Here is a 26,122-nt window from a genome sequence, read left to right as displayed (position 1 = left end):
CATTTCAGAAAATTCTAGTACAGCTTCTGAGAATAAAATGAAGTCTAGTTAGGTTTTGTCTTATTACACATAGCATGTGTTTTTTAATAAAAGGGGCCCCAAAACAATAGTGAACAAACAGTGAAATGCAAGGTAGTATTTACATGTGGTCACATATTTGAGAGCAGAAGCCATGCTGTGCCTGTGACTCCATGGAAAATAGCAAGATGATAATAGAGGGTTTATTAATGTAAACAGTACTGACTGTAGGCTCATAGGGACACCTTCCATAACTTTAAAGTCACCTATTTTTTTTGCACTGAAAGTCAATATTATATTTATGGATGCAATCTGCAGAGACATAAAACACAAAATGAGATTCTCCTCATTCTCAATTTAGCAAAATTTTTCTGTGTTCTTATATGTCTTTGGGTGAGTATTTTTTTTTTTTTGATCCATGTGCTTTATCTTTTTAATAGCAGCAATTCAACTTAATGCAGCACTGAAAATAAGTATTCCTTTGCAGTCCCACTCAAAGCTAACTGCGGGCAGAATGCTGCATCTTGCTTAAGTTTTAATTTTGGATTCAGAATTTTAAAAAAGATGTGATTGTTGATATTATCTTCCTTAGATCAAGCATGGTTGTTTTGACTTTGGAGATAATCAAGCTAGGGAAGGACCAAAAGATTTATTTCTAAAGCTTGCTACAGACTAAGAGGGTCACATCCCATCTGACTTTATTCCCAGTCCTGTTATCCTTGTGGGAGGTTGGTGCATTAGGTAGAGTCTAAAAAAAAAGTGAAGTGTGTATAGCTATGCTACTTAAAGCATGCAACAGAATTTGGGTAAGCATGCTTGTTAAAGGTCCATGAAAGCTTCTTGCATTTAAGAAAAAGATGCATGAAAACACTCAGACTTATTTGTGGCAATTAGATTCACTGGCACAATATAAAATAATGGTACTATACTGCACCGACATAATGGTGAAAGAATATTCTTCTAGGATCAGGTCTCTAAGGAATCCACAGGGGGTGACTAGACCCTCAAGCCCTTAATAAGTTCTCAGCTATCAAAAGCCTTCTTCAAAAATACATTTAAGTTTCAATTGTCTTTTTTCATTAACATAATGAAATTTTCTCTTTCTTTCTGTTTTTCAACCCCCACCCCTTACCAGTGCCCAGCCATTCCATCCCCCCCACCCCCTCCTTTAACCTGCACTCTAAAATTTGGCTTTCTGGTAACAGGGAGCCAGCGATTGTCTTCTGCTCATCTTCTTTGATTAAAACCCCTGATGAAGAATAACTGGTGCAACCATTGTGTCCCTTACCATCAGTGCCCATGCTGGACAGCAGGGTCACTAAACCCAACCCTTTGCTTGTTGGCCACATCTGGGCTGTACAGGTGGGGAGCACTTTCCACACGCTTCCTTCACCACAAGTTAAATGGAAACAGACACAGTCAAATCCCAGTGCAATGCAATATCAGGTGTTTAGGAAGCGCAGCTTCCCCCAAAGATGATCCGTCTGTGTTTCCAAAGAGTCTCGCACCTCATTACGGACGATGAAACCTGAAATAAGAAAATGGAAACACTGAGTGAGTGTGTGGTACAGGGACACAGGCTGCATTCAGTGAAGTGAATAAGGTATGGGAATGTCTGTAATTAGAGGTGGCTCTAGACAGCCGCCCAATGAATTACTGTTATAAATTACTGTCATAACAGAATGCTGCTAGAAACGTTACATCAGAGAGCAGAGGCAGCCCCTGCACTAAAGACGCTGATTATATCCTCCCAGGATGCCGAGCAATAGAGACACAAAACACTGCAATCCTTGAGGACCGTGCTCTAAGCTGTACTGAGCAGAGGGAGATTTTCAGAAAGGTCTGGTTACACCTGGTTTGTCATTATACAAGGAAACATCGACAAATAGTCACTATTTCATTACCTTTAGCCGCTGAGGACTCCAAATCTACTTTCTACACCTGAATTTCCAAATGCCTGCTGGAATTTCCTTCCAAACATTCTATAGGCAACATACTAAGCATGCCCACAACCATACAGATGATTTTTTTTTTTTTTTTTTTTTTTTTTTGGTAAGCCTGCCCTTGCACTTTCTATCTTGTTAAACGTTCTACCTTTTAAAATGCTTCTAGTCTAAAACCTCATACTGGCAACTCATATCCCTGGGCCCTGCACAAACTTCTTGCAATGACTAGAAAAGCCAGCCCAGCGATGGCCCTGGGTCTGCAACAAGCAGGACCGCTCCCTCCATGCAGGGAGCACAGCACTGCCCACACCCCAGGAGGGAGCAGGAGCCCTGGGGCCTGTGGACACAAATAAACAGCTCCCTGCAGTGCAAACCCCTCTCTGTGAGGTCCAGCTTTCCCAGGCGTTACAAACTCACGTAATTGAGCCATTATTTTAGCCCTCTCCTTATCTGCTGGGCTCCACATAGCCAACACTCCACAGCGTCCTGGATTCAAAGGACAAATTTGGGGGAACACCACACGAGAGGCTTTCTCTTCCCATCGGGAAAGTCCGTGGAATGAAGACGGTAAATTAAAAATCGGGTTGGAAATAAAGTGGACCTAAAGGGACTTAGAGCCTTCTAAAGCCCAGCATTTTCCTGGAAAGTGTCCTGTAAAAACATTTCTAAAATTTGCATTGGAAGGTTTTTTGTTTTTTTTTTCTGCAGACACAGTCTGTCTATGGATCCCACTAGAGCAGTGGTTCTCAACCTTTCTGATGCCGCGACCCTTTAATACAGTTCCTCATGTTGTGGTGACCTCCAACCATAAAATTATTTTTGTTGCTACTTCATAACTGTAATTTTGCTACTGTTATGAATTGTAATGTAAATATCTGTGTTTTCCGATGGTCTTAGGCGACCCCGCTAGCAGTTCTCAATCTAGTGACGCAGGGGTCCTCAAACTTTTTAAACAGGGGGCCAGTTCACTGTCCCTCAGACTGCTGGAGGGCCGGACTATAGTTTAAAAAAACAAAAACTATGAACAAATTCCTATGCGCACTGCGGGCCCGGGACGCGTCGGCTGCTAAGCAGGACAGGCAGCGGCACCCGGCGGGCCGGATAAATGCCCTCAGCGGGCCGCATGTGGCCCGCGGGCCGTAGTTTGAGGACCCCTGGCCGAGTGAGCTCCACAGTCTGGATTGCATGGGAGTCACAGGCCATCAGCACAGCTTCAAGGGCGGCTAAGAGAGGAAGGTGACCAACTAATAGTGTGAATGCATCATGTGCCCACACACCCGGGGTTCAGAAATGTTCCCGCTTTTCATATGGGCTGATAGATTTGGTAAAAACAAACATACATTTTCTCGCACCATCCAATCAGAAAAGGGCACTTACATCCTGTTTAAATTAGGCATCTTATGTTCGAATTCAGCTCTAAAATTTTCTGCTAGAGGTACTGAAAATGCAAATTGTTCTTCCGTTTGTTACCACTCGGTGGTTTGCATTTATTTTGAAACCTAAGAAGTTCAGCTTTGCCTCCTGAGAAGTTTGCCTATCTGACAGAATGACAGTTTGGCTTTAGGCTTCCAGTTGATGGAGCAATAAATACATTTACTGTGCCCTAAGGGTACTTAAGTTTTCCCGGCTGCTCTTTTTTTTTTCCCAAGAACTTTCCAGAGACTCAAATTCGGAATTATTGGTATTTCTGCTTCTTGTTAAAATTGCAATACACTTTCCTTATTTCCGTACTATTGAGAGGAAGTAAATAGGGGGGAAAAACTCTTTGTAAGTCATGGAATGCAGAAAAAATATTTCTTTCCCATAAAAAAGTTCTTTTCCATATGGTTCCTCCATAATTTATTTTTAAAAATGTACTCCTTTAAATTCATTCAGGTAATATAAAATATAAAATTATTCACAAATGTAAAATATGAACTTTCCTATACGTACCTATTTATTATACACAGAAATCTTGAATAATTCATTTTCCCTTGGTTTAAAAGGGTCTGCGTGTCCTGCACACACACTTACTAGTATGTTAAACAAATGAGGAGGTTCTCCTAAACCACAGCTCCGTGCTCTACCCAAGAAAACAGACCGCAGGTTGGATGGGATTTTATTATTTCAAATGCTGAGCCATGATTTCAACTCTGGTGGGTAAAGCAGCATTTGGCAACGCTGTTAGGTTTTTGTCCAGGAAGCAAGCACAGGGGGCACCTATGAAAGAGAGCGCACTGCAGAAGCAGCCCTCTCCTTCCTCTGTGGGGGACTCCTAATTTTTATTTTGGTCTCATGTGTAGTTCCTGCCCGTTCCATTTTCATAAGCATATCTGGAAGCTGAAAGAGTGGTTTATTTTATCTGTAAATCCACCCAAGATAGTAGTACCATAAGATGTTATAGACTGAGGTAACTGCTTTAAAGACACACACACACAGACACACCTCAACATAACCACATCAAGAAAATTTGAAAAGTAGAGAAAAGAAAAAAACAAAAAACACTATAGTCCCACTCTATAACAAACCATTAAGAGTTTTTTGTATCATTTCCTAATTTTTTCTATGCATCTGAATTTTAAATAAAACACACTGCTGCCATATATCAGTCAGTATCCCGATTTTTTCACTTAACATTATGCCAACGATCCCTTGAGGCCCTGTTTTTATTCTAAGAGCATCAATTCAATGATTCTATTAATCTTTCATAATATTCCTTAATATAAGTACTACATTACACACTCTAAAAATGTTATTTACAAAACTCAGTTTTAAAAAAATAATGTTCTCTTGATTATAAATCTTATACACATTGACAGAAAAACATTGGAAAACAGCATTTCCAGAAGAAAAATATAATTACCCATAATATTAGTACTCAGCTGTAACCATTTCAAAATTTATTTTTTTTAAAAAATTAGTTTTTAAATAAAAGCTGACCTTTTATACAATTTGCTTTTATGGTTTAGAGCAGCGGTCGCCAACCTTTCGGACCTCACGGACCACCAGTGGTCCGCAAACCCCCCGTTGGCGACCCCTGGTTTAGAGAATGATTTTAAATTGTAGAAATTCTATTTACTATGGAAAGGGAAGTGGCTTTCCTTTGCCATGGCGATCTCCTTTCAGAACGCAATGGCCCTTCCTATGGTCTTTGGGATGTTGAACAGTGGTGTGGGCGGGCAGCTACAGCGGGGAGAAAATAGAGGATGTGGCTGGCCAGATAAGCAGCAAGTGTTCTAAGGGACCAAGGCTAGGGCTTGGTACCTGTCAGGCCACAGAATGAACTCTTTCAGGGCCCACTGGTCCTCACCCTTGTTACATGGGACTAAAGTCCATTCTAATTCCAGACAGATATCTGCAAAATACTGGGAGAAACTTGGGGAACTAGAGGAAAGAGTGCATCACTACAATTCGTCACAGCCACAGACCAAACATGTCCCAGGATGTATTCATGATGGGGGTTTCCAAGGTGTCCTCTTGGTACACCAACAACAAGAGTGTCACATTTAATATTAGCACCAGCACGTTATTCAGGAAAAGTCATCACGATGAACTTCTCATTTACAAAAAGAGCAGGGAATAGCTCCTTTATTTTTCAAGGCTTTTTTGACTATGTAATACATTCTATGCTTCAAAAATTTAAAAGGCTCAAAGAGTGAGCAGTGAAAAGAATCCCTCTCATGCCTGATACCAGTCACCCAATTCCCCTTCCCAGAGGCAACCAATGTAATCAGCGTTTTTGGTTTCTATCCAGATACAGAAGCAAAAATATATATATAAATAAATAAATAAATAAAAGCTACATATGGGAACGGTTCCTTCCAGTGTTGACTGATCCATCACTGTGTGGGAGATTATCTCTGGATAATGAGGTACCTGGGCAGAGGGAGCAGGGCTGTCTCAACCCTTTTAACACCCCCAAATGCCCCGGGAGTTAATAGATTTAGGTTGTAAAGGAAATGTTTACTTGATGTAAGGAGATAATGTCTGACACTAATAAGAAGAGCTAATAAGTGAGTTGCTCTGTATCTAGGTTGCATCTAAGAGACTAGGTAATGATCAACAGCTTGTTTATGCCCTCCAAGGGTGGCTGGCGCTAAGAACACCACTATCTTCTACATGAGCAGTTTTCTAAATGTAAAACATTATCATATATTTGTATCATTTGGATGAGACACAGCAGAGTTTACCAAAACTTTCTCCTCCTAAAAGAAATAATGAAAACAATTTGATAATCATATGCATGATTTTCATAAGTCTCAGAGCCAAAAGGCAAGTCTAATGATGTAATAGAAATGAATGGAAAAACAGTAGAGATTTGCTTTCCTGCCAAGTTTTTAAGAATACTTCAGCAAGGCATATTCATTTCAGTGATATGAATATTTAATGTTTCCTTATCTGGAAAGACATTTGGAAGAGTGTTAATCAATATATTTTTTGAAAACTTTTAAAACTTACCTTTGATATCAGTTATTACCCCCCAAAGTCTATAATTTTCTTTTGAAATGAAGCTCATCCCTATTTGCATCTATTCATATTTACTTAAACAATGAAGATATCAATAGACTATTTTATGGAACACAACAAGCATACTCTTAATTTCTGCAGATGAGCAAATACAGAAAAATAGCCAACAGAATTTTCAAGGTGAGAAAATACCCTACCAAATATAAAAATACACTATAAAATGTACTATTCTAAGTAAACAATGTAACACAGTGCAAGGATAGACAATAGCTCCCTAGAACACACTGAAGAATTTGGAAACTAACCCACGTGTACATTAAAAGAAAAAATTTACATCGAGGGGAAATCAATCACAGTGGGACATTGACTATTGATTTAGAATACAGTAAAGCTAGTTCACTCTATTGAATCACAAACCCAAATAATTGCCCAATGAATGAAAGATTTAGTGTAAAAAAAAAAAACCCATATAAAAATTGAAGGTAATCCTATATAATAAAAGGCTAATATGCAAATTGACCACAGGGGAGGCGCCACTCAGCCAGAAGCCAGGCTCACGGCTGGCGCAGCAGCAGTGGCAGGAGCCTCTCTAGTCTCTGCGGCAGCACAAAGGACCCTGAGGGGTCCTGGACTGTGAGAAGGTGCAGGCCGGGCTGAGGGACACCTCCCTCCCCCGTGCACGAATGTTGTGCACCAGGCCTCTAGTACTTTTATAATCTTGGCCCTCCTCTTTAGGACACAAGACAGTAAATTAAAAAATAACAATACAGACAAATTTAAATATGCAAACATTTAAATAGAAAACCATAAAAAAGTTAAAATGTTAGCAATAAATTGGGGGTAAGTATCGTGATATATAGTAACTCAATATCTGAGTTTTTACTAATCCATAAGAAAAAGATAAACAACCCAAAAGAATATTGGTCAAGACAAATCAAAGAATTAAAAATAAATGGTCAATAAAGGTATGTAAAGATGCTCAACTTTAAAGAAATCAGTGGAATAGGATATTAATGTTCATTCTTTAGAATATAGAGCTCCTCTCCACCATCATCACTCCCAAATGCTGGTGAGGGTTAACAGACCAGGCATGCTCGTAAACTGTAGGTCACGGAATAGTATCTCTCAAAATGTAAAAATATATATCCCGTGACCTAGGGAATCCACTTACGGGACTAATACAGAAATACTGGTGTGTGCATAAAAAGATACATTTATAAAGAAAGTCAAAAGTGAGCATTGTTTTACTAATGAAAAACTAAAAATTCCATAAACAACTATCAACAGAATAACTGTTCAGGAAGTTATGGCATATTACCTATGAAATACCATAGAATCATTCAAATTAATAAGATATATACTAATATGGAAAAATTTTGTGAGGTGTTGTTTTGTGTATGACTGAGGATGTGTATATATAGGCAGATGTATGTGTATGTGTGTATATATATGTACATATACAGTATATGCACATATACGTTTGTAAATGCACTGAAAAAAATGTCTAGAAGGATCTACAACAAACTTTCACCAGTGGTTACTGGTAAGAATGAGAATAAAACTGGGGAAGGACGGAAGGGAGTTTTCATTTTTACTTGACAAATTTTTATACTGTTTGAAAGCTTATTTAGACTATTCTTTGTTCACATTAAAAAGACATCTGTGAAAAAGAAATGACCTTTACTTCTCCCTGCACCTTATTTCCTTTTTACTTGTTTATAGAGTCCAACAGAAGAGAAAGAGCCTCTTCCGGTATAAATGCTTATTTTTCATAAAATGAGGACTTCCATAAAAAGGCATTTTTAAATTTTAATTATTTTTTATTATAATTTATTCTTTATATAATGCCATCAAATGAAATGAAGGGAACAAATACTACAACTTCTAGGAAAACTACAGAGAAGTAAAATTATTCTGAATGACAAAGACTGGATTGATACAGTCATTACATCTCAGGGGTCAGGACTCAAAGACATGAAAAATGCCACCTTCCCAGTTGCCTGGAGGTCCCAGCCAGTTCGATGTCACCATAAATATCCAGCCACCTTATTCTGATCAATTTTACTATCACAGTGTGATCACAGGTGTCAGATATTAGCAAGAACTTCTCCTGACCCCAGAAGTAGAAGGGAGAAAAAGAGAGGACACAGGTCTGGCTTGATATTGGCATGTGATGGGTCTATGTATAGAGTGTGACAGCATGAAGCCTTCAGACAGAGAGGAGCCCCATACATTCAGGATGCCTCAAAGTCCTATATGCATTCTCTCTCTCTCTCTCTCTCTCTCTCTCTCACACACACACACACACACACACTCTCTCTCTCTCTCTCTCTCTCTCTCTCTCTCTCACACACACACACACACACACACACTCTCTCTCTCTCTCTCTCTCTCTCTCTCTCTCTCTCTCTAAATAAATAAATAAGTAAGTAAATAAACATGCCATTGGAGAAAACAAAAGAAACAAGAAATGTCACTAGCAGAAAGGGGAGTTTCTTCTGCACATAGACATTGTTATTATAGGAACACTAGCTGTGGAGCAAGGCAAGCCCCGGGAACGTCAGGGAGGAGGTTTGCTGTTACATCCTACTTCCATCATGCCACATGCTCTCCAGCAGCAACACCACCGGCACCAGCGCCTCAGCATTAACGGTGGCACCTGATGTAGGGCTGCCCTCCAGAGGCTGTTTCCAACCTACATGTTTCCCAGAAAGAAGTCTCCATGGAATCACCTATTTTGGTTTGTCTTCTAACAATTAAATTCTTAAGGATTTGATTGACTTGCACATTTTTAGGAACACACCTGTTGTATAAAGCAAAGCATGTAAACCTCTGAGATAGAAACATCCAGAACACCTGTGAATTGTGGGGGTCAGATGACATGATCGCTCAGGGCTTAGAAGCCTGAAGGGTGCTGGGAGGAAAGATGGCAGGATTTCAGAGAGCTTCTGTGGCACCAGTGGACATGGGGTTCCTATTTTTAAGTGACATGTTCTGAAAACTGAGTTTCTCCCCTCTCTAAGTATGTCTACTGTTGAGACCAAAGCAGACACGTAAGTGCCTACACCGGCTCCCACCAGCATCTGTTCAGGGCATAAAACGTTAAATGAGTCTCTTCAAAAAGCTTGTCTTCTCACCCAGAAAATACAACGAAAAAGAAACCAAATATAGCCCTTTAGAATGACTCAGACTTCTTTGAGAGAAAAAACAAGACTTAATTTTAGAAATGTTCATTAGATGATATTATGTTAGACCAGTGGTTGGCAAACTCATTAGTCAACAGAGCCAAATATCAACAGTACAACGATTGAAATTTCTTTTGAGAGCCAAATTTTTTAAACTTAAACTTCTTCTAACACCACTTCTTCAAAATAGACTCGCCCAGGCCGTGGTATTTTGTAGAAGAGCCACACTCAAGGGGCCAAAGAGCTGCATGTGGCTCGCGAGCTGCAGTTTGCCGACCACTGTGTTAGACTGTATTTTTTAAAAATTTGATTGTGGTAAAATACACATAACATAAAATTTACCACCTTGATCATTTTCAATATGCTAAACTGAATTGTGTCCACTTACCTTGTAAACTGCCGACTCTCTTCGTGCACTTCCATTTCTGTGCTTTTAAATTCATTTAGTTCTTTCCGTATTGCTGCCTGAATAGGAGGAAGTATGTATACAGAATTGTTACTTAGGTCACATATTTTCTTGGCATACACTGCATCAATGAAGCAGGCCTTCTTTTAAGAAATGTCTTGGAGAACCCTAGCCGGTATGGCTCAGTGGATAGAGCATCAGCCTGTGGACCGCAGGGTCCTGGGTTTTATCAGGTCAAGGGTACGTACCTTGGTTGCAGGCTCCTCCCCGACCCGGGCCCTGGGGCCCTGGTCAGGGTGTGTGCAGGAGGCAACCAAACGATGTGTGTTTCTCTCACATCAGTGTTTCTCTCTTCCACTCTCTCTAAAAGATCAATGGAAAAATATCCTTGGATGAGGATTAACAAAAAACAGAAAAAAAAGCAAGCAAGCAAGAAATGTCTTGGGGAAAGGGATTCCTAATTTCTCCTAGGAAACGGTATGTTAGATGCAGTGTCATGCTACTTGCAAACTAAAACCGGGATAGATTTCTCTCAAGTGTCATCGACAAGGTGGAGGAAGGGGGCCTTTCCTAAACGCATCCTGGGGTCTGATCTATGAGTCACCCCCATGACCACAAGGGTAGTGCAGGTCATGAGATCTTCTGAGAAACAATATCATTTCCCTATGTCAGTTCTGCATTTAATACCACATACAGTGACATGGCTCTAGGCCAGTGGTTCTCAACCTTCCTAATGCCGCGACCCTTTAATACAGTTCCTCGTGTTGTGGTGACCCCAACATAAAATTATTTTCGTTGCTACTTCATAACTGTAATTTTGCTACTGTTAATGAATCGTAATGTAAATATCTGTGTTTTCCGATGGTCTTAGGCTCTACAGCAGCGGTTCTCAACCTGTGGGTCACGACCCACAGGTTGAGAACCGCTAGCAGGGTCTCCTAAGACCATCGGAAAACACAGATGTTTACATTACGATTCATAACAGTAGCAAAATTTCAGTTATGAAGTAGCAACGAAAATAATTTTATGGTTGGGGGTCACCACAACACGAGAAACTGTATTAAAGGGTCGCGGCATTAGAAAGGTTGAGAACCAGTGCCTAGGCAGTTGCCACAAAGCTACTGAGATGGCAGTTGCTATTTATTCTTTCATATTGAAAGTTAAGATAATTAGAATTGAAAGTTTCAGCACAGCACTTAAAAGCCACTCAAATAAAATATCAAACAGAATGCTGTCACTATTACTATTCAGCGAACACATAATCCGTGCCATGTAAATGCTGGGGTTTAAAGAGATGCTTATGCCCTTCAAGCTGAAAAACTGAGATACTCATCAAAATGTTATCATCAGTTATCAATTAATAGTGGCTGGATTGCAGATGGTTTTTGATTTCCACTGTGTGCTTATCTTTATATCCTAACTTTTCTACAAAGAATAGTTTCCTGCTCTTGCTGGTTTGGCTCAGTGGACAGAGTGTTGGCGTGTGGACTGAAGGGTCCTGGGATCGATTCCGGTCAAGGGCACATGCCCAGGTTGCGGGCTCGATCCCCAGTAGGGGGAGTACAGGAGGCAGCCAATCAATGATTATCTCTCTCATCATTGATGTTTCTATCTCTCTCTCCCTCTCCCTTCTTCTCTAAAATAATAATAAAAAGAATAGTTTACTCATGTGAATTTAAAAACACTAATAAAAACAGCTCCATAATCTCTTTGAAAAAAATGGACTCTTCAGGCAAAACAAAGAATGACATTACAAGTCCCAGAGAGTCACTTCACTGACAGATAAGGAAACCTACTTCGTGGTGGGAAAATGAAGAATATTAGAAGAGGAAAAGGACAGAAGGAAGCCCTGAGGCCTGTCTCTGGCTTTCCCCTATCACGGTCACTCTGCAATATCCAAGATTTTCTCCCAATACCCCTTTCACTGTAATACTTAAATCCTATTGTCACAGCTTGCTTTGTCTCCTCAAATTTATTCCTCAGCCCCTATAGACTCATTGGGGAGCCTATGGCTGGGAAGTGATTGCAGAGGCATTTTTTTCTTTAAAAAGCAATTCTTGCTATTGAACTTTAGAAAAGATTAAGTAAGAAGAAAGGTATTTGTGAGCCTGAGTCCACTGAGATAAGACAATGAATCTTGCTGCACGAGTGAGATGAACAGTGAGGATACTTTGTTTTAATCACTGTAAAACTTGGTACCTAGAACCAGGAACTGAAACAGTCAAGCTGCTCCATACTAATCACCTAATTGGCATCTATCAAAAAGTCTTCCTTTAAAGTAGGTATTTTAATATGGACAGTGGCATCAAATCATTTAAAATTTCCTTTCTAAATGTTAACGTTTCAGTGGAGGAAGTGGAAAGTAGTCCACTCGGAGTCAGAAGTCATGGGATCTAGTCTTACCTATGCCTTCAATAGCAGTGACCCTTAGCGAGTTACTTTGCTCCAAAACCTGTTTTCTCATCTGGAAAATGGGAATGAGAATTCCTCATAATATTATTAGAATCAATTAAGAGCATATTTGAAATTGCTTTGTACACTGAAAGTATTCAAGAATATGTCATTATTGTGACACATTTCAAAAAAATGAATTAAATTTTAGTTTGTGATTGTGCAAAAAGGAAATGTCACCCAAGGAGCCTTGAAAACAAATAAGGCAAAGTCCTTACTCTCAATAGTAGGTTGGCTTATGGATCTAAGAGTCTGGCAAAAGTCAATGAAAGCATTCTGTAAGAATCAATTGGGATGTGGAATCTACAAAAAGAGTACTGTATAGTTTATTTTTAATTGGAAATTGTGTGCTATACATACTTTATATTAGTAAGACTTACAATTCACTTGTGACCATATACATAGACAGCCAATTCAGTATTTATAGACACATCCCACATGCTCATCTGCAATGTGACCTTGCCATTCCCTCTTCAAGAGGTGGAGTCTCTCTCTCCAGCGGTGGACTTGGGTGAGACCTGTAACTGCTTTGAACAACAGAACACAACAGAGGGGAAGCTGTGTCAGTCCAGGGGGGTCTAACATCTTTTGCTTTCTTCTTCTTGCAAGCCAGCTGCCATGTAAAAATGTGCCCACCCTCGGAAAACCACAGTGTGAGAAACCCAAGTTCAAGCAGAGGCGCTGGAGGATGCGATGCCATGTGGATACAGAGAGAGGCCGAGGACCAACAAGGCAAAGACCTGCTGCTAGTGAAGAAGCCAGCTCAGGAGTGGATTCTGGAACCCCAGGCACCACCCTCCTTGATGCCACATGGATCAGAAACAAACCACCGAGTTGAGCCCTTCCTGAATTCCTAACTCACAAAACTGTGGACAAAATAAGATGGTTGTTTCAAGTCACCAAGTTTTGGGATGGTTTGTTACAAAGCAGTTGAACACTATTTCAAGACTTTCATCTCACAGATAATGAAATGGAGATCAAGTGACTTTGTAGATATCAAATGGGCATTGGGTACTAAGCTGGGGCTGATGCAAATGCCTTCTTACTTCAAGTTCTCCACTTTTCCAGTAAAGAAAGCTTCAGAGCCTAACTCATCCAGATAATTGCCTCAGATCTCCATGTGGTGTGTGCTGGTTTGTAATTAGAAATGAGTCTGTTACAGGCATGAATGTGATGTGGAATTATAGGAACCGGTTGCTTGAAAAAATATGTCAGCAAGCTGTGACGACAGCCAATTAAAGAAATGCAATACCCATTTTAAAAAATTCACTAAAGAATGACCATAGTTTTATTCCAAGAGTTATTTCCTCTTACTAGCTAAAGAGATTTCCGAAGACTGTCTTATGAGAAGGAAAAAATTCTTTCCCTCCCATAGGTTATGTTAGTGATCCATATGTACAATATTCTTAACTCTCTTTTCTATTCAGAGTTTAGGCCTAATATCTCTTCATGTAAGTGTAAATGGGACTGCTTTTGTTGAAAATATGGAACAGAAAGAAGTAGGTTGATATAGTGGGACTGGAGTCAGAATGGTGCTGGGTGGGACCAATGGGAAGTAACTGAGCCAGAACTAGGTATTTCTAAGATTGAAACAAAACAAACCTCCAGGAGATAGCACTGAGACCAAATATGTATTATTATTATTATTATTTTTAATCCTCACCCAATGATATGTTTTTATTGATTTTTAAAGTGAGAGGAAGAGAGAGAAAAACACATCAATGTAAGAGAGAAACATTGATCGGTTGCCTCACACACGTACCCTGACCAGGGATTGAGCCCGCAACCCAGATATGTGCCCTGACTGGGAACTGAACCTGCAAGTGTTTGGTGCATGGGACGATGCTCCAATTCACTGAGCCACCCGGCTAGGGCCAAATATGCAGTATTTTTCATACCATGAAAATTATGTTTTTTTTCTGAGACTTAGTTGAAAGAACTTCATTAATAGTACTAAATATATCACCTAAGTGGCTTAAATAATGAAAGGCAAAAAACTATTGGGACACCTGATAATATCAAGCCTCCTTAGATGGCTGAGTGGGTATAAGTGAGTATTGGCACTTTTAGAAAAGCAATAAAATCATATGTCAGTGAAATCATAGCTAAAGACACTTGAGTTCTTGCCTTGTCTGCAGGTGTCAACCTGGCCCAGGGCTTGTCTGCCCTGCGATCGTAGTCGGGAGAATCGGTGACTTCTACATACTCGTTAAACCGCAGGATCCTTCGAGCTTGTAGCTCTGCCACCGTAGGTCTCAGGCTGAGCTGCAGGAGGACAAGGACAAAGGACGAGTTCAGTAAACCATTTACAGCCTCGTGGTTTTCTATAGAGAACTTTGAAGTTATGGTCAAATAAGGTCACTTTCACATATATAAAAAAAAAAAGAAAGAAAGAAAATGCAGCAGCATCTTGGGAGTTTCTAATAAGAACTAGAAAGCAGTGTGCCCTAATTTTGAGACTATAAAAATCATCCTTTTTAGATAGGTCACAATCTTTGGCAACTGTGTGCATTACGCTGTTTTCTCCACCTTGCCTGGTATTGTGATAAAGGTGTCTGTCATCCCTGACACAGGGAACATGAAGCCACAGGCACAATAAAAATCCAGACGCAGGATGTGGATTGAATTATGCATCAAGGAGAAAGCCCTGCACCTTTTAGAAATGACAATAAAAAGCTTGGTTCCTGCCCTAGCTGGTTTGGCTCAGTGGACACAGCGTTGGCCTGCGGACTGAAGAGTCCCGCGTTCGATTCCGGTCAAGGGCACATGACCGGGTTGCGCGCTCGATCCCCAGTAGGGGCCGTGCAAGAGGCAGCCAATCAATGATTCTCTCTCATCATTGATGTTTTTATCTCTCTCTACCTCTCCCTTCCTCTCTGAGATCAATAAAAATATATTTTAAAAAAAGCTTGGTTCCTATTTTTATTAAACCTGTACATTCAGAAATGCACAAAGTTATGACAAAGAAATGGTCCAGTGAAGGATGTGTCCATGGCCTTCTTCCACGAAAGGCTAGGGACCCAGGCCTATACTGGACATTTACACTTGGCCACAAAAGCTGACATGTAGGAGGGGGGCCTTCTGGAGAACTGCACTTCAGTGGGGCCCTAACTACTTCAAATCAGCTGCAACCTTCAAGACACATCTAATAACATGGATTCCTCCTGTGGTCTTTGTCAAATTAGAATTTATAGTTATATTTAATCTACCCAGCCCTGTGGTATTTGCTTTCCTCTCTTGGCTCTTTCTCAAGCTCGAGAATAAAGCAGAGATGGTTCTGAGACTAAAGAAACATGGTCCCCTGGTTGACAGGCATCACCTACTCTCTGCTACTGAGGTTCCTGCTTCTGTGGCCTTTCTCAGTGGGAGGTGTCCTAGTATTGTCACACAGGTAGACCCAGGCTTCTGTTTTCCCCATGGGGTCCACATTCAGCATCTTTTCTCTCCATATATGTACCCTGCATTAGCCAGACTTTCCACAGTCTAAGTAGTACTCCGTGGAAGCGTTCCTATTTACATAGGCTCAATGTTTGGAAAAAGTAAGCACAATCTCAAAAAAATGTTTTTGTGGTTAAAAACATCCCCGTTTTGGGGCCGTGGTTTTCTTTTGAGTAAAACCAGAGGTTGGACTCAGTCAGTGCTCTAACCTTCAAGACATTCAAAGACTCTTAAAAGGCCTGGGCCTACACTTGAGCTGGGACATGAAAACTGTAGTTCCTTTTAGTTCATGAAGTCCTGGTAGGCAGTGGACAAAGGAAGGAATGATCTAAGCAGTTCAGTTACTGTCTAATCTCTATTGTTAGATTCTTACTGCCTTTCCAGGACAGGTGGGGTTGAGGAGGTAGAGAAACCCTTGCCTCTGGGGACTGCCCAAAAGGCAAGTGACCAAGGGCCACACAGGTCAGAAATTCTCCATTCAGTCTTAAAAAAGTATGTTTTTATTGATTTCAGAAAGAGTAAGGGAGCGGGGGGAGAGACAGAAACATTAATGATGAGAGTGAATCATTGATTGGCTGCCTTCTGCACGCCCCATACCGGGGATCAAGCTCCCAACCCAGGCATGTGCCCTGATTGGGAATCTAACCGTGGTTCATAGGTTGACGTTCAACCACTGAACCACACCTGCCAGGCTCCATCCAGTCTTGCCCTTCAGGACGGTGCCAGTGACAGGGTCATTATTAGTGGTATGAACTGTCCTGCACCTATGACAGGGAGCTCTGTATAGAGGAGGCAAGTGGGGACAGGAGTTAAGGGCAGGCTCTGCTGCCTCCTGGAAGAGCCCAACTGGATTGAGAAGATTATATGCATGTCAGGGGTGAGTGTGGAGCTATAAGGAAGGGCTACTTCTTATCTAAAGCTGGAACTTAACAACTACTGAGTGCCAGAAGACACAGCTCTAAAAATTCAGTTTACAGAGTCTTTCTCAGCTTGATCATTGTTTAATAATTAGTGTCTTTGAGGAAAAAAAAAAAAAAAGAGATGAATAAAGGATCTTCTCCCCTAAAAATCAAAACCAAAACCTCTCAAAGTACAGTCTCTACTTTTCCATGGGAATGGATTGTTTCTTCTATCTGTCACGGACTCCCCAGCCAGCCCAGATAAATGTGGGCAGATCACACATTTCACTGCAGATGTCATGCTTCACTCATCCTGCCTTGTCCAGGGGTGAAAGGTATGTCTGAACAATTACCGGACAAAGATGTACAATGAAATGTAAGTGCTGATAGTGCTTAATTTTTCCAAATACTGTTATTATTTTAACACAGAAAAAAGTGATAGCTCTGGCATCAGATTTATATTTTCATAAATGGTGGAAACAATTGTCTGAGGCAAGCTGTTTGTCAATTTGGGTAGCACTACAGTAGGCAGCCTGGATGATCAAGTTCACTTAAAAATTTAGTCACCCAGCTCAGATACGGAATAGTGGCGAATCTTCAGTAGCAACAAAATATTTAATATTTCCAAGACTATATGGAAAGTGTAAGCATTTTTAAAAACTAAACATTGAAATGTTAATAATGGTTATCTTTAAATGGAAGACGTTTATATGACTTTTTTATTACCTTTTGCATTTAAAAAATTTCTTACACCGATTACATGTTATTTTCATAATCACCTAATGCACTTTAAAAGTTTTGATTAACATCAAAATTAACATATGCAATTATAAATATAAAGATAATTTATACTGTATTCATTACATAGATTTTAATGTCTATGATCAGTTAGTAGACTAACAGGAATAATTATACCTAAATACCAGATTTACATGTGGAGAGCTGATTTGCATTTAAAAAAGGAGCTGTATCTCAGAACACACACTATCATTAACAGTTGTAGTTTCATCACCTTTCTGCTGAGTCTGCGTTTAAGTTCCATTTTTGCTTCTTGTTCTTCTTCTTCATTCTTTTCTGCTTATTAATGGAAGAGAAGATATGAAGACTTGGTTATTATAAGTGATTTTATAATCAGAAATGTAGATCAGGCCACAATTATTTGACTTTAACAGATATTGATCAAACATTCCAACATCTTTAAAAAGTTGTCAAAATACTTTGCAGAAAGATCAACCATTAAATTATATATATAATTATATTGCTTTATATATGTATACTAGTACATACATACATACATATAATATTTTTTTCCTTATATGACTGGCCTATTTACTAATTGTAAACCTTTTTTGCTTCCAGACTTACTGTTATACTCTGAAAAACAACAACAACAACAAAAACCCACAAGAGTTCCCATAATCTGGTGAAAGCCTTTCATTGTTGATCATCTCATGGGCTTACAAGCACAGATGATCAGAATTCAGGGAAAAAATTATTTCTGGATCTGGCCTCCATGTGAAAATCCGAGACATATCAAAATAACAAATTAGAACCATCTGATGCATGTCTGAGTTGCTGATTTCCATTCAAATCCAACCAAAATAGTTGATCTGTCTGTTTTGGTTTCCATAGAAGCAGAATGTAAGCATTTCCTTGGACTTTGCTTTTGAACCAGAATGCTCTGAATGGGGTTATGGTGTACTGTTGGTGGAGATGATTTATTTTCTCATGACTTTGACTTTCCAAGTCTCCTCTTTCTCTAGTACTTTACCAAGTAGTACAATTTAATGGCCAACCTAAATGAATGCTGTCCAACAGATGGGATTAAGAGAAAAATGTCCAGAACTTTAAAGAAATAAACATCCCTTCAGGTTTTAATGGTTGCTTATTTGATGAATTTCTCTCCATAGCTTCCCGTAGCTCATCATTTGTTCAATAAATGAGCACAGATTTTGCTTACTGGGTATTAATACTTACAAAATATTATCTTTTAGAAAGTGTTGTTAGGAATTCTACTGAAGGAAAAATCACACTATATAAAAGCTCAGCTAAAATGGTAAAAAGTCTCCTCTCTGAAAAAATAATTATATTTTTAAATTCAAATAGACTTACCACTAAGATTATTTTTGTCATTAATAAAATATTAGCATTCAATATTTGCAACATCTGAATTTGTTAGTTGAACATGCAAAATCTCTATTAATTTTCCTTATTTTGACAGGGGAAAGTTTCTACAGGCTTCTGAAACAATAATTTTAATGGATAAGAAAGGAAGATTAGTCTGCCTTTCAGACAGAGTGAACATAAACTGAAATCACCCTGCAGAATAGGAAACAACTAGTTACTGGTAGTATATTTCTATCGAGTGTCAAACAAATTTGGTTATAATTCAGATTTCTTCCCATGAAGTTACTGTAGGTAGCCTTAAAATACATCCTTAGGGTCAAATAATTACCTTTTGTGAGCTGTATAAGGCATATGGATTGTATAACCCAAACACCAAACTTACAGCTCATGCTATTCAAACTAGGGTTTTACAAGATCAGGCCTCCGATGATATTATTAGTAGAAAGAAAAATATAACCCTTAAACATTTTAGTTAATTCTTCCTATACAGTGATTAAGCTATGTTTTTAAAGGTACTTTTCAAAGATAAAAAATTGGGTATCTACTACAATTCAAAACTAATGCTCCAATTTTCATGAAATACACAAAATGTCCTATCTTTGAAGGGAATATTAGATAATTTTGCCTTATTAAATAGGCATATTGTATATCTATGTGGCAGCCAGTTAAGTTAAAAAAAAAGAAGAAGAAGAAGGGCCAATTGGAGTTAGGGGAGTTAAATAAACATGATTTTACCATTTGGATAGTCTTTGTTTAACATCAGGAGCTGGCTTTCTTACAGTCCCCATATTTGAAATTAATGCTTCTAATGAAGTTAAAGGAAGAGGGTTTTAGAGGTGAATCTTATTAAAATGGTCACTATAAAAATCACTTACGAAGAGTCAAGATTAAATCTTAAACTTCGTTTTAAAAAATGTACTGAGGTTTTTTTTTTTTTTTTTAAATGTTTCTCCTTTTCTTTTAGATTTATTAGAAGGTAATTATAAAGTAGGATATAAACCTTTCTGGTCATTTGAAACAGACTGGAGGAATATTCATGAAGGAAGTGATGTGGCTCATTGACAAATCTTGCCCTCAGTAACTCTCATCAGAGCAGAGAGGGGCGGATATTTCAGAATAGCCACAGGAAGTATTTGCCATAAACACACAAGCAATACAGGAGGTTTGGGGGGTGGGGAGGGGGTGCACTACAGGAAAGCTGCCTAGTTAGGGAGTGCTGCCCCGAGCGTTTTGTGAACAAACTGAAAGAACAAAGAGAAACACGGAAATACCAGCGACTGGAGTTTTATAGTCTTGAGTCATCAATTCAGATAAAATGGGATTTTAAAAAGCCAAACATTTTTGTGGGTTTGTTTCTCTTTTTATTGTTTTACCTGTTTCTGAATGGGTGTTTTTAGCAAATGGAAATACATTTATAAACATACTTGAAATGCATCCTCCCTCCCCACAAAAGAGATGGATCAATAGATGGGCAGATATGTGATAAAGCAAGATGTGATAAAGTAGATATCAATGATAGAATATAGATGGTAGACATATAGGTATTTACTCTAAAATTCTTTCAACTTTTCTGTATGATTAAAAAATTTCATAGAAAATGGTATATGCAGAACTTAATGGCCTAGTACATTTTTTCCCCTACAGAAGACACAGCTGGAATAACGGTCACAGCTAAATAGTATGTGGACTTTTATCTTTTTATCCCTGCCCTGAAAAAGGTGTGCCATATATATCACTTTTCCTGCTGAGCAAAAGTTGACCTTTTAAGCACCAAAACGTGCTTTCTATTTTAACAGTTTTAAGGAACTGGTTCTAAAATGTGCAACTAAATATAGCTTTATATGTATTTTTAAATGCTAGATGCACTAAAATGGGAAAGAAATAAAACAGGTTGTGATACTGGGAATGAAACGGAGAAATAAAATTTGTCCTGTGTTCCAAACAGAGCTATTAGCATTGTCATCTGGTTCAGGTTTAGTGATGGACTTGGATTTGAGAACTGAGGAATGTTTTATTCTGTGAATTCATTCTCTAATTTGTCAAGAAAAAAAAAAATAGTTAATAAATGTCCTTAAAAACCACACCATGTCACACATAGACTTTTTTCCAAGTAGACAATCATACTGCTCCTGACCAAATGCTGGAGATGAAAGATATAAACAAACAAGAGCCATCTAAGTGGAAGAACCGAAAAGCAAGCAGGGGTGGAATAGCGTGTCATATGTATGCTCTGGATGATGTCCGCCAGTTCTCTTTTCTGCTTCCCTTGGCCATACAATATTATGTCAGGAGACCACCGGCCAGTTATCTGCCTCCCCAGGCTGCAAATGTGTCTTTTGTTTCCAGAAAAAGCATGCTTAAACAAACCGAAAAGGAAGTAAATAAGGGCTGAAGTCAAGCCTGAAGTTGACTTTGGCATTCTACTCTTTCCCGAACCTCCAGGAAAGTGGGGGATAAAAGCCAACACAGCACTTAAGATCAATGTGCGATAACTTTCCAGATATATCCCACCGTTCCTCAGACAACCAAACACCAATGTGGTTTGGCGCTATTTATCTCACAGGAGCAGGAACAAATTACCCAGAATTCGCTCTTCCTTTTTTTCTAGGTATTGCATCAGGCGTCCAATAAGAAGTAATCTGTGTGTGAGGAGCTCATGATCTGCATTTGAGCTTACCTAAAAGTTAATTCAAGTATTTTCAGGGAACCTGTTATCAAAGCCATGGGTCTTTTTGGTTTGGTTTTGTTGTCAAAATTAGATGTTGCCGCCATCCTATTTTAGAAAGCTAAGACCTACCATTTTTTTTTCTTTTCTAGCCATAACTTTTTCCCTCTCCAAACTGGCTCTTGTATACATTGATGGTTGCTTAAGTCCTTTCTTGAGATCTATCCCAGTTATACGCACAATGAGCCAGAAAAAAAAAAGAAAACCATTCCAAGGGAAAAACTCCCTGGCGATTCCTCTCCGTTTTCAGTCCTCGTTGAACTGTCTTAGTATAACTGTGCTATTAAAACCCTACTTTCCCTCAGAAAAGAAAACGATTCCGGTTGGAGAACGGGGATGATCCAGATAGGCCAACCTTGACCCTAAAAGCCTCGGTAAAAACATTCAGTGCATGCCAGTGGCTCATTACTACTGTAGTACTATCTGGAGCTCGGCCCATCCCTGCTTTTTGATATTTCATACAACAAAAAGCTCTTTTGAAACTGGGTTAATGACATATAAAACAGTGGCTGAATTTAAAAATATCCATTACTTAACTCACTGTAGTTAGTAACCACATTAATACACTGTAGCACGACAAACTGCTTCCATTCGTCGTATAGCTTTAACATATGAGCTGTAATAATTTAAATACGACTGGATTGGTGAGTGAAAAGTCAAGTCAAAGAAAATAGAGAAAAAAAAATGGAAAATGAATGGAAAACTCGGTAAGTGCTGAGAAATTATAAATAACTCAAGAAACAGAGTTATCATAACAAAGGAAAATGAAATGGATTGAAATGAAATAGATTGAAAAATTGCTTTGACCATGAGTCTGTTTTAAATCGAGTCATTTGTTAAACCTGGCAACAAATTGTATTATTAAGAATAATATAGGAATGTTTGATTCATTTCCTTGTGGATTTTCTGGCCTTTTCTTTGACATGTACATATTTGCAAGCAGACTAGAGCATTTTCTTTTATTTAATAGGTGAAAGAATACATGGAATATATTTCATCTTAAAATAACAACTGTCACAACCATGACTCTGGTCTGGGGGATATCAGACTCAAAGCCATAAAATGAAATACAAATGTCAAGAAATTATTTTTTAAATTATATACACGATGACACATAAATGTGATATGAATGGGCCATCTCAACCTTTTATGAATAAATATACTATGGTTTCCTACTGATAAACGAATTATCTCTAGAGGGAGCTTGTTAATGGTTAGACAAGGAGTCACTGTACAGTGCAGGATACTCACGTTTTAGGATGTTTCTTTGCTCTAATTCTTCACTTGTGGGCCTCTGGCTCAGTCTCCTACGATGACAAAAAAGATATACTGCAGGTTACAAACAAGGCCCCCTTAGTGGGAGACAAAATAAAACAACAAACAAAGCTATGGTTTTTCATGTTTTGAGAAACAGAAATTAATTTTTAAACCTATAAAAGTGTCCTTTCTGTTAGTTTGGAGACTAGAGATTGTGGCTGAGACTGCTAACTAACCCCCATTACTTGTTCTCTCTCTTCCTTTCAGAAACAGAACTCCTTAAGCTTTAACTATAACTCCATATTCCCCTATCTCCCCCAGCTATAGCTTTCTGTCACCCGAGCAGCACCGTGTGGCTATATAACCAAGTTCTTGCAATGGGATGTGAGCAGAAATGGTGTTTGGAATTTCTACTTTTTTCCCTTCTCTGCCTTTCCTTCTTCCACTTAAATATGGTCAGTGAGTCAGCTGGGATCATGTAGGTGGAATACCCCTGGGGAAGGAAGAGCAACAGGATAGAAGGAACCTGGGTACCTGGCTGGCTGCAAGGAGCAATGCTCCCAGCTGTGCTGGACAGCCCACCTACCTCTGGACTGTTACGTAAAAAAGAAATAAACATGTGGAAATGTTTGGACCACTGCACATTTCGGTCTCTGCTACAGTAGCTTAGCCTTTTCCCTAATTCATACATAGACATTCGGATCTAAAAAAGGTTGCCGCCTGGGAGTGCATATCAACTTGGGAGATGATCCATCTACACTTCATAGTGCTTTAAGTGAAATACTGCTTTTGTGACCTCAATGAATTGCAAATATATATACTAGTCGTTCTCGAGATACCTAGGCCCTTCCCATTTGCCTTCAAGACAAGCCAGGCTCACTTGTGATTAGTAGCTAACTCGTTGTACACAAGAGCTGAATGTCCTGTGAACCCTTTTGAACTTTGTTCTGGGTCTTGTTTACGTTATTAATTTGTTGTTAATCACAGACAAAAACTTCCTCTGGATGTAGGCTGAGTGTGTGCAAATTAATATCCATGAAAGGTAAATTTTAATATAGATACTATCAATTCTAAGTTTTTATGGCTGTGATAGAAATTATTGAAATCAATAATATTTTAAATATCTCATTGAAATTTTTGTTCAAGTTTAATCTCCATCAGAGCTCCCTTGAAATTAACTTAATTGTGAGCCCACAAAAAACCCAGTGACCATCTATGCCAGCCCAAAGCTGTGCCGTCCGTGTACCCATGTATCCTGTGCGACATATCCCTACTATGTCATTCCCCAAACACATCATCCTTCCTTTGTTTATGGAGTTTCCTCCCTTTTCTTTTTTTTTTTTTAATATATATTTTTTATTGATTTTTTTTTTTACAGAGAGTAAGGGAGAGGGATAAAGAGTTAGAAACATCGATCAGTTGCCTCCTGCACACCCGCTTCTGGGGATGTGCCCGTAACCAAGGTACAGGCCCTTGACCAGAATCGAACCTGGAACCCTTCAGTCCACAGGCCGACGCTCTATCCACTGAGCCAAACCAGTCAGGGCTCCTCCCTTTTCTTCTTCTCCAACTACTGATATCTTATAAATGATTAATATAGTACCTTAAAGGTGGGTGCCCGGATTCTCCTGACAGTGAGAACTAAAGGTTCCTGCTTCTTTGCCTCTGCGCAGTGCTTATAGATCCTGCTCTGGTCTCACAGACCGTCCCCTTCCCCCGGCTAATGCACCCTGTGGTGTATGCAGGGTGGGAGAAGTCAGAAAAATAACTGACACTTAAACTGCTAATAACAATGAGAGCTTCAGCACTCATTTCTATTAAAACTGCCAGTTCAATGGACGTCCACTGTCACTAGTGGCAAAAATAAAAATCATCAAAAGCTGGATGCAGGAAGAGAAGTCAGATGACCTTTTATTTTTTTTTTATTTTTTTTTATTTTTTTTAAATATATTTTATTGATTTTTTACAGAGAGGAAGAGAGAGGGATAGAAAGTTAGAAACATCGATGAGAGAGAGACATCGATCAGCTGCCTCCTGCATGACCCCTACTGAGGATGTGCCCGCAACCCAGGTACATGCCCTTGACCGGAATCGAACCTGGGACCCTGCAGTCCGCAGGCCGACGCTCTATCCACTGAGCCAAACCGGTTTCGGCATGAGATGACCTTTTATTGAAGTTAAAGGAGGGAACTTCCAACATCAGGGCCGTGGGTACCTGGCCTGGATGGAGCTGACCGTTGCAGCTAACTACTATTTCCACAGTCTCATAGCCCAGGACAGAGCCTCCTGGAAATCCCAGGAACGCTGGTGAGTCCGTGGACGAGGCTGCCTCCTGTTTTGATGAATAACACCGCAGAGGAACACTCATGCGTTTATGTATTGTTTATGGCTGCTCTTGCCGAGCAGCTGCAACAGAGACCTTCTGGCCAGCAAAGCCTACACTATTTACAAACTGGTCCTTTATAGAAAAAGTCTGTCAACAACTGGGTCAGGCTTTGGCAACCTCAAAGCCACTCACCAGCTGGACCGAAGCACAGGTTCTTTGAATGCTTCACCATCCAGGACCAACTTTAAAAGACCAGGTAGGCCAGCTGTGCCCTTATAAAAGCCATTCACAATGACCTCAGGATGGAAACCACAGGACGGGGAAAGGATGTGTTCGTTGGTGCTGTACTAAAACTGCAGCCATTACCTGACTAGCTTGGTTCCAATTTGCTGTCGAATTTCCTGCCTCTCTTCTTCAGATGTCCGCTGCAAGATGTTCTTGTCCTCTAATTCTTTTTTGGACGGTCTGTTGCCCAGTTTGATAGCAAGAGTATCCCTTCGTCGGATTTTACTTGCCAAAGCACCTGAGGATTAGAAAAGGCAGAAATGCAGAAAAGGAGCCTTTTAGCCGGCGCCACTCAGGTTACAGGGGGCATGGACTTCAAACTGAGTCCAGACCAAATTCTGTGTCCACATGCAGTAGGGGAATTTTAATTAGCCTTGGGGCGGGGAGGGGGGACTTTTTTAGTTGGATGTAGTTCATTTTGAAAAACTGGAGAACTATTTTAAAAAATGTTCACAAAAATGTTGGGGCACCATGAAAAACTTGGAAGTATCACCTCATCATTTAGAAAGTGGTATTTGAAGTTTATTTTGCTGAGATGGCGAATCATGGAAACTACTGATTGCATAATGCCTTCCCTTTCTCAAGTCTAAAAACTTAGCCCCTTTACTATACT

General features: G+C 39.5%; 1 protein-coding gene across 14 annotated transcripts in view; it reads right to left on the bottom strand.

Moving 5' to 3' along the window:
- Positions 1-431: 431 nt before the first annotated feature.
- PHACTR2 (phosphatase and actin regulator 2) overlaps positions 432-26,122 on the bottom strand; it is a gene marked incomplete at its 3' end in the record, with an annotated part of 169,032 nt that continues 143,341 nt past the window's right edge. For 8 of the 14 annotated variants that reach the window (XM_080664830.1, XM_080664828.1, XM_080664823.1 and 5 more), the window contains 6 exons: positions 25,591-25,747; positions 22,893-22,948; positions 17,802-17,866; positions 14,580-14,717; positions 9,984-10,060; positions 432-1,546 (listed from right to left, as the gene is read on the bottom strand). In XM_080664830.1, the coding sequence (XP_080520956.1) occupies positions 1,531-1,546; positions 9,984-10,060; positions 14,580-14,717; positions 17,802-17,866; positions 22,893-22,948; positions 25,591-25,747 (509 nt within the window). Of the gene's footprint in view, positions 1,547-9,979; positions 10,061-14,579; positions 14,718-17,801; positions 17,867-22,892; positions 22,949-25,590; positions 25,748-26,122 lie in introns of those variants that run through there. The other 6 variants (XM_080664824.1, XM_080664832.1, XM_080664825.1 and 3 more) reach the window with 3 other exon arrangements.

The sequence above is a fragment of the Plecotus auritus genome (genome assembly GCF_963455305.1).
Source record: "Plecotus auritus genome assembly, chromosome: 4".
NCBI lineage: Eukaryota > Metazoa > Chordata > Mammalia > Chiroptera > Vespertilionidae > Plecotus > Plecotus auritus.
The sequence above is the reverse complement of the archived record's forward strand: the minus strand, read 5'-3'. Positions and strand labels throughout refer to the sequence as shown.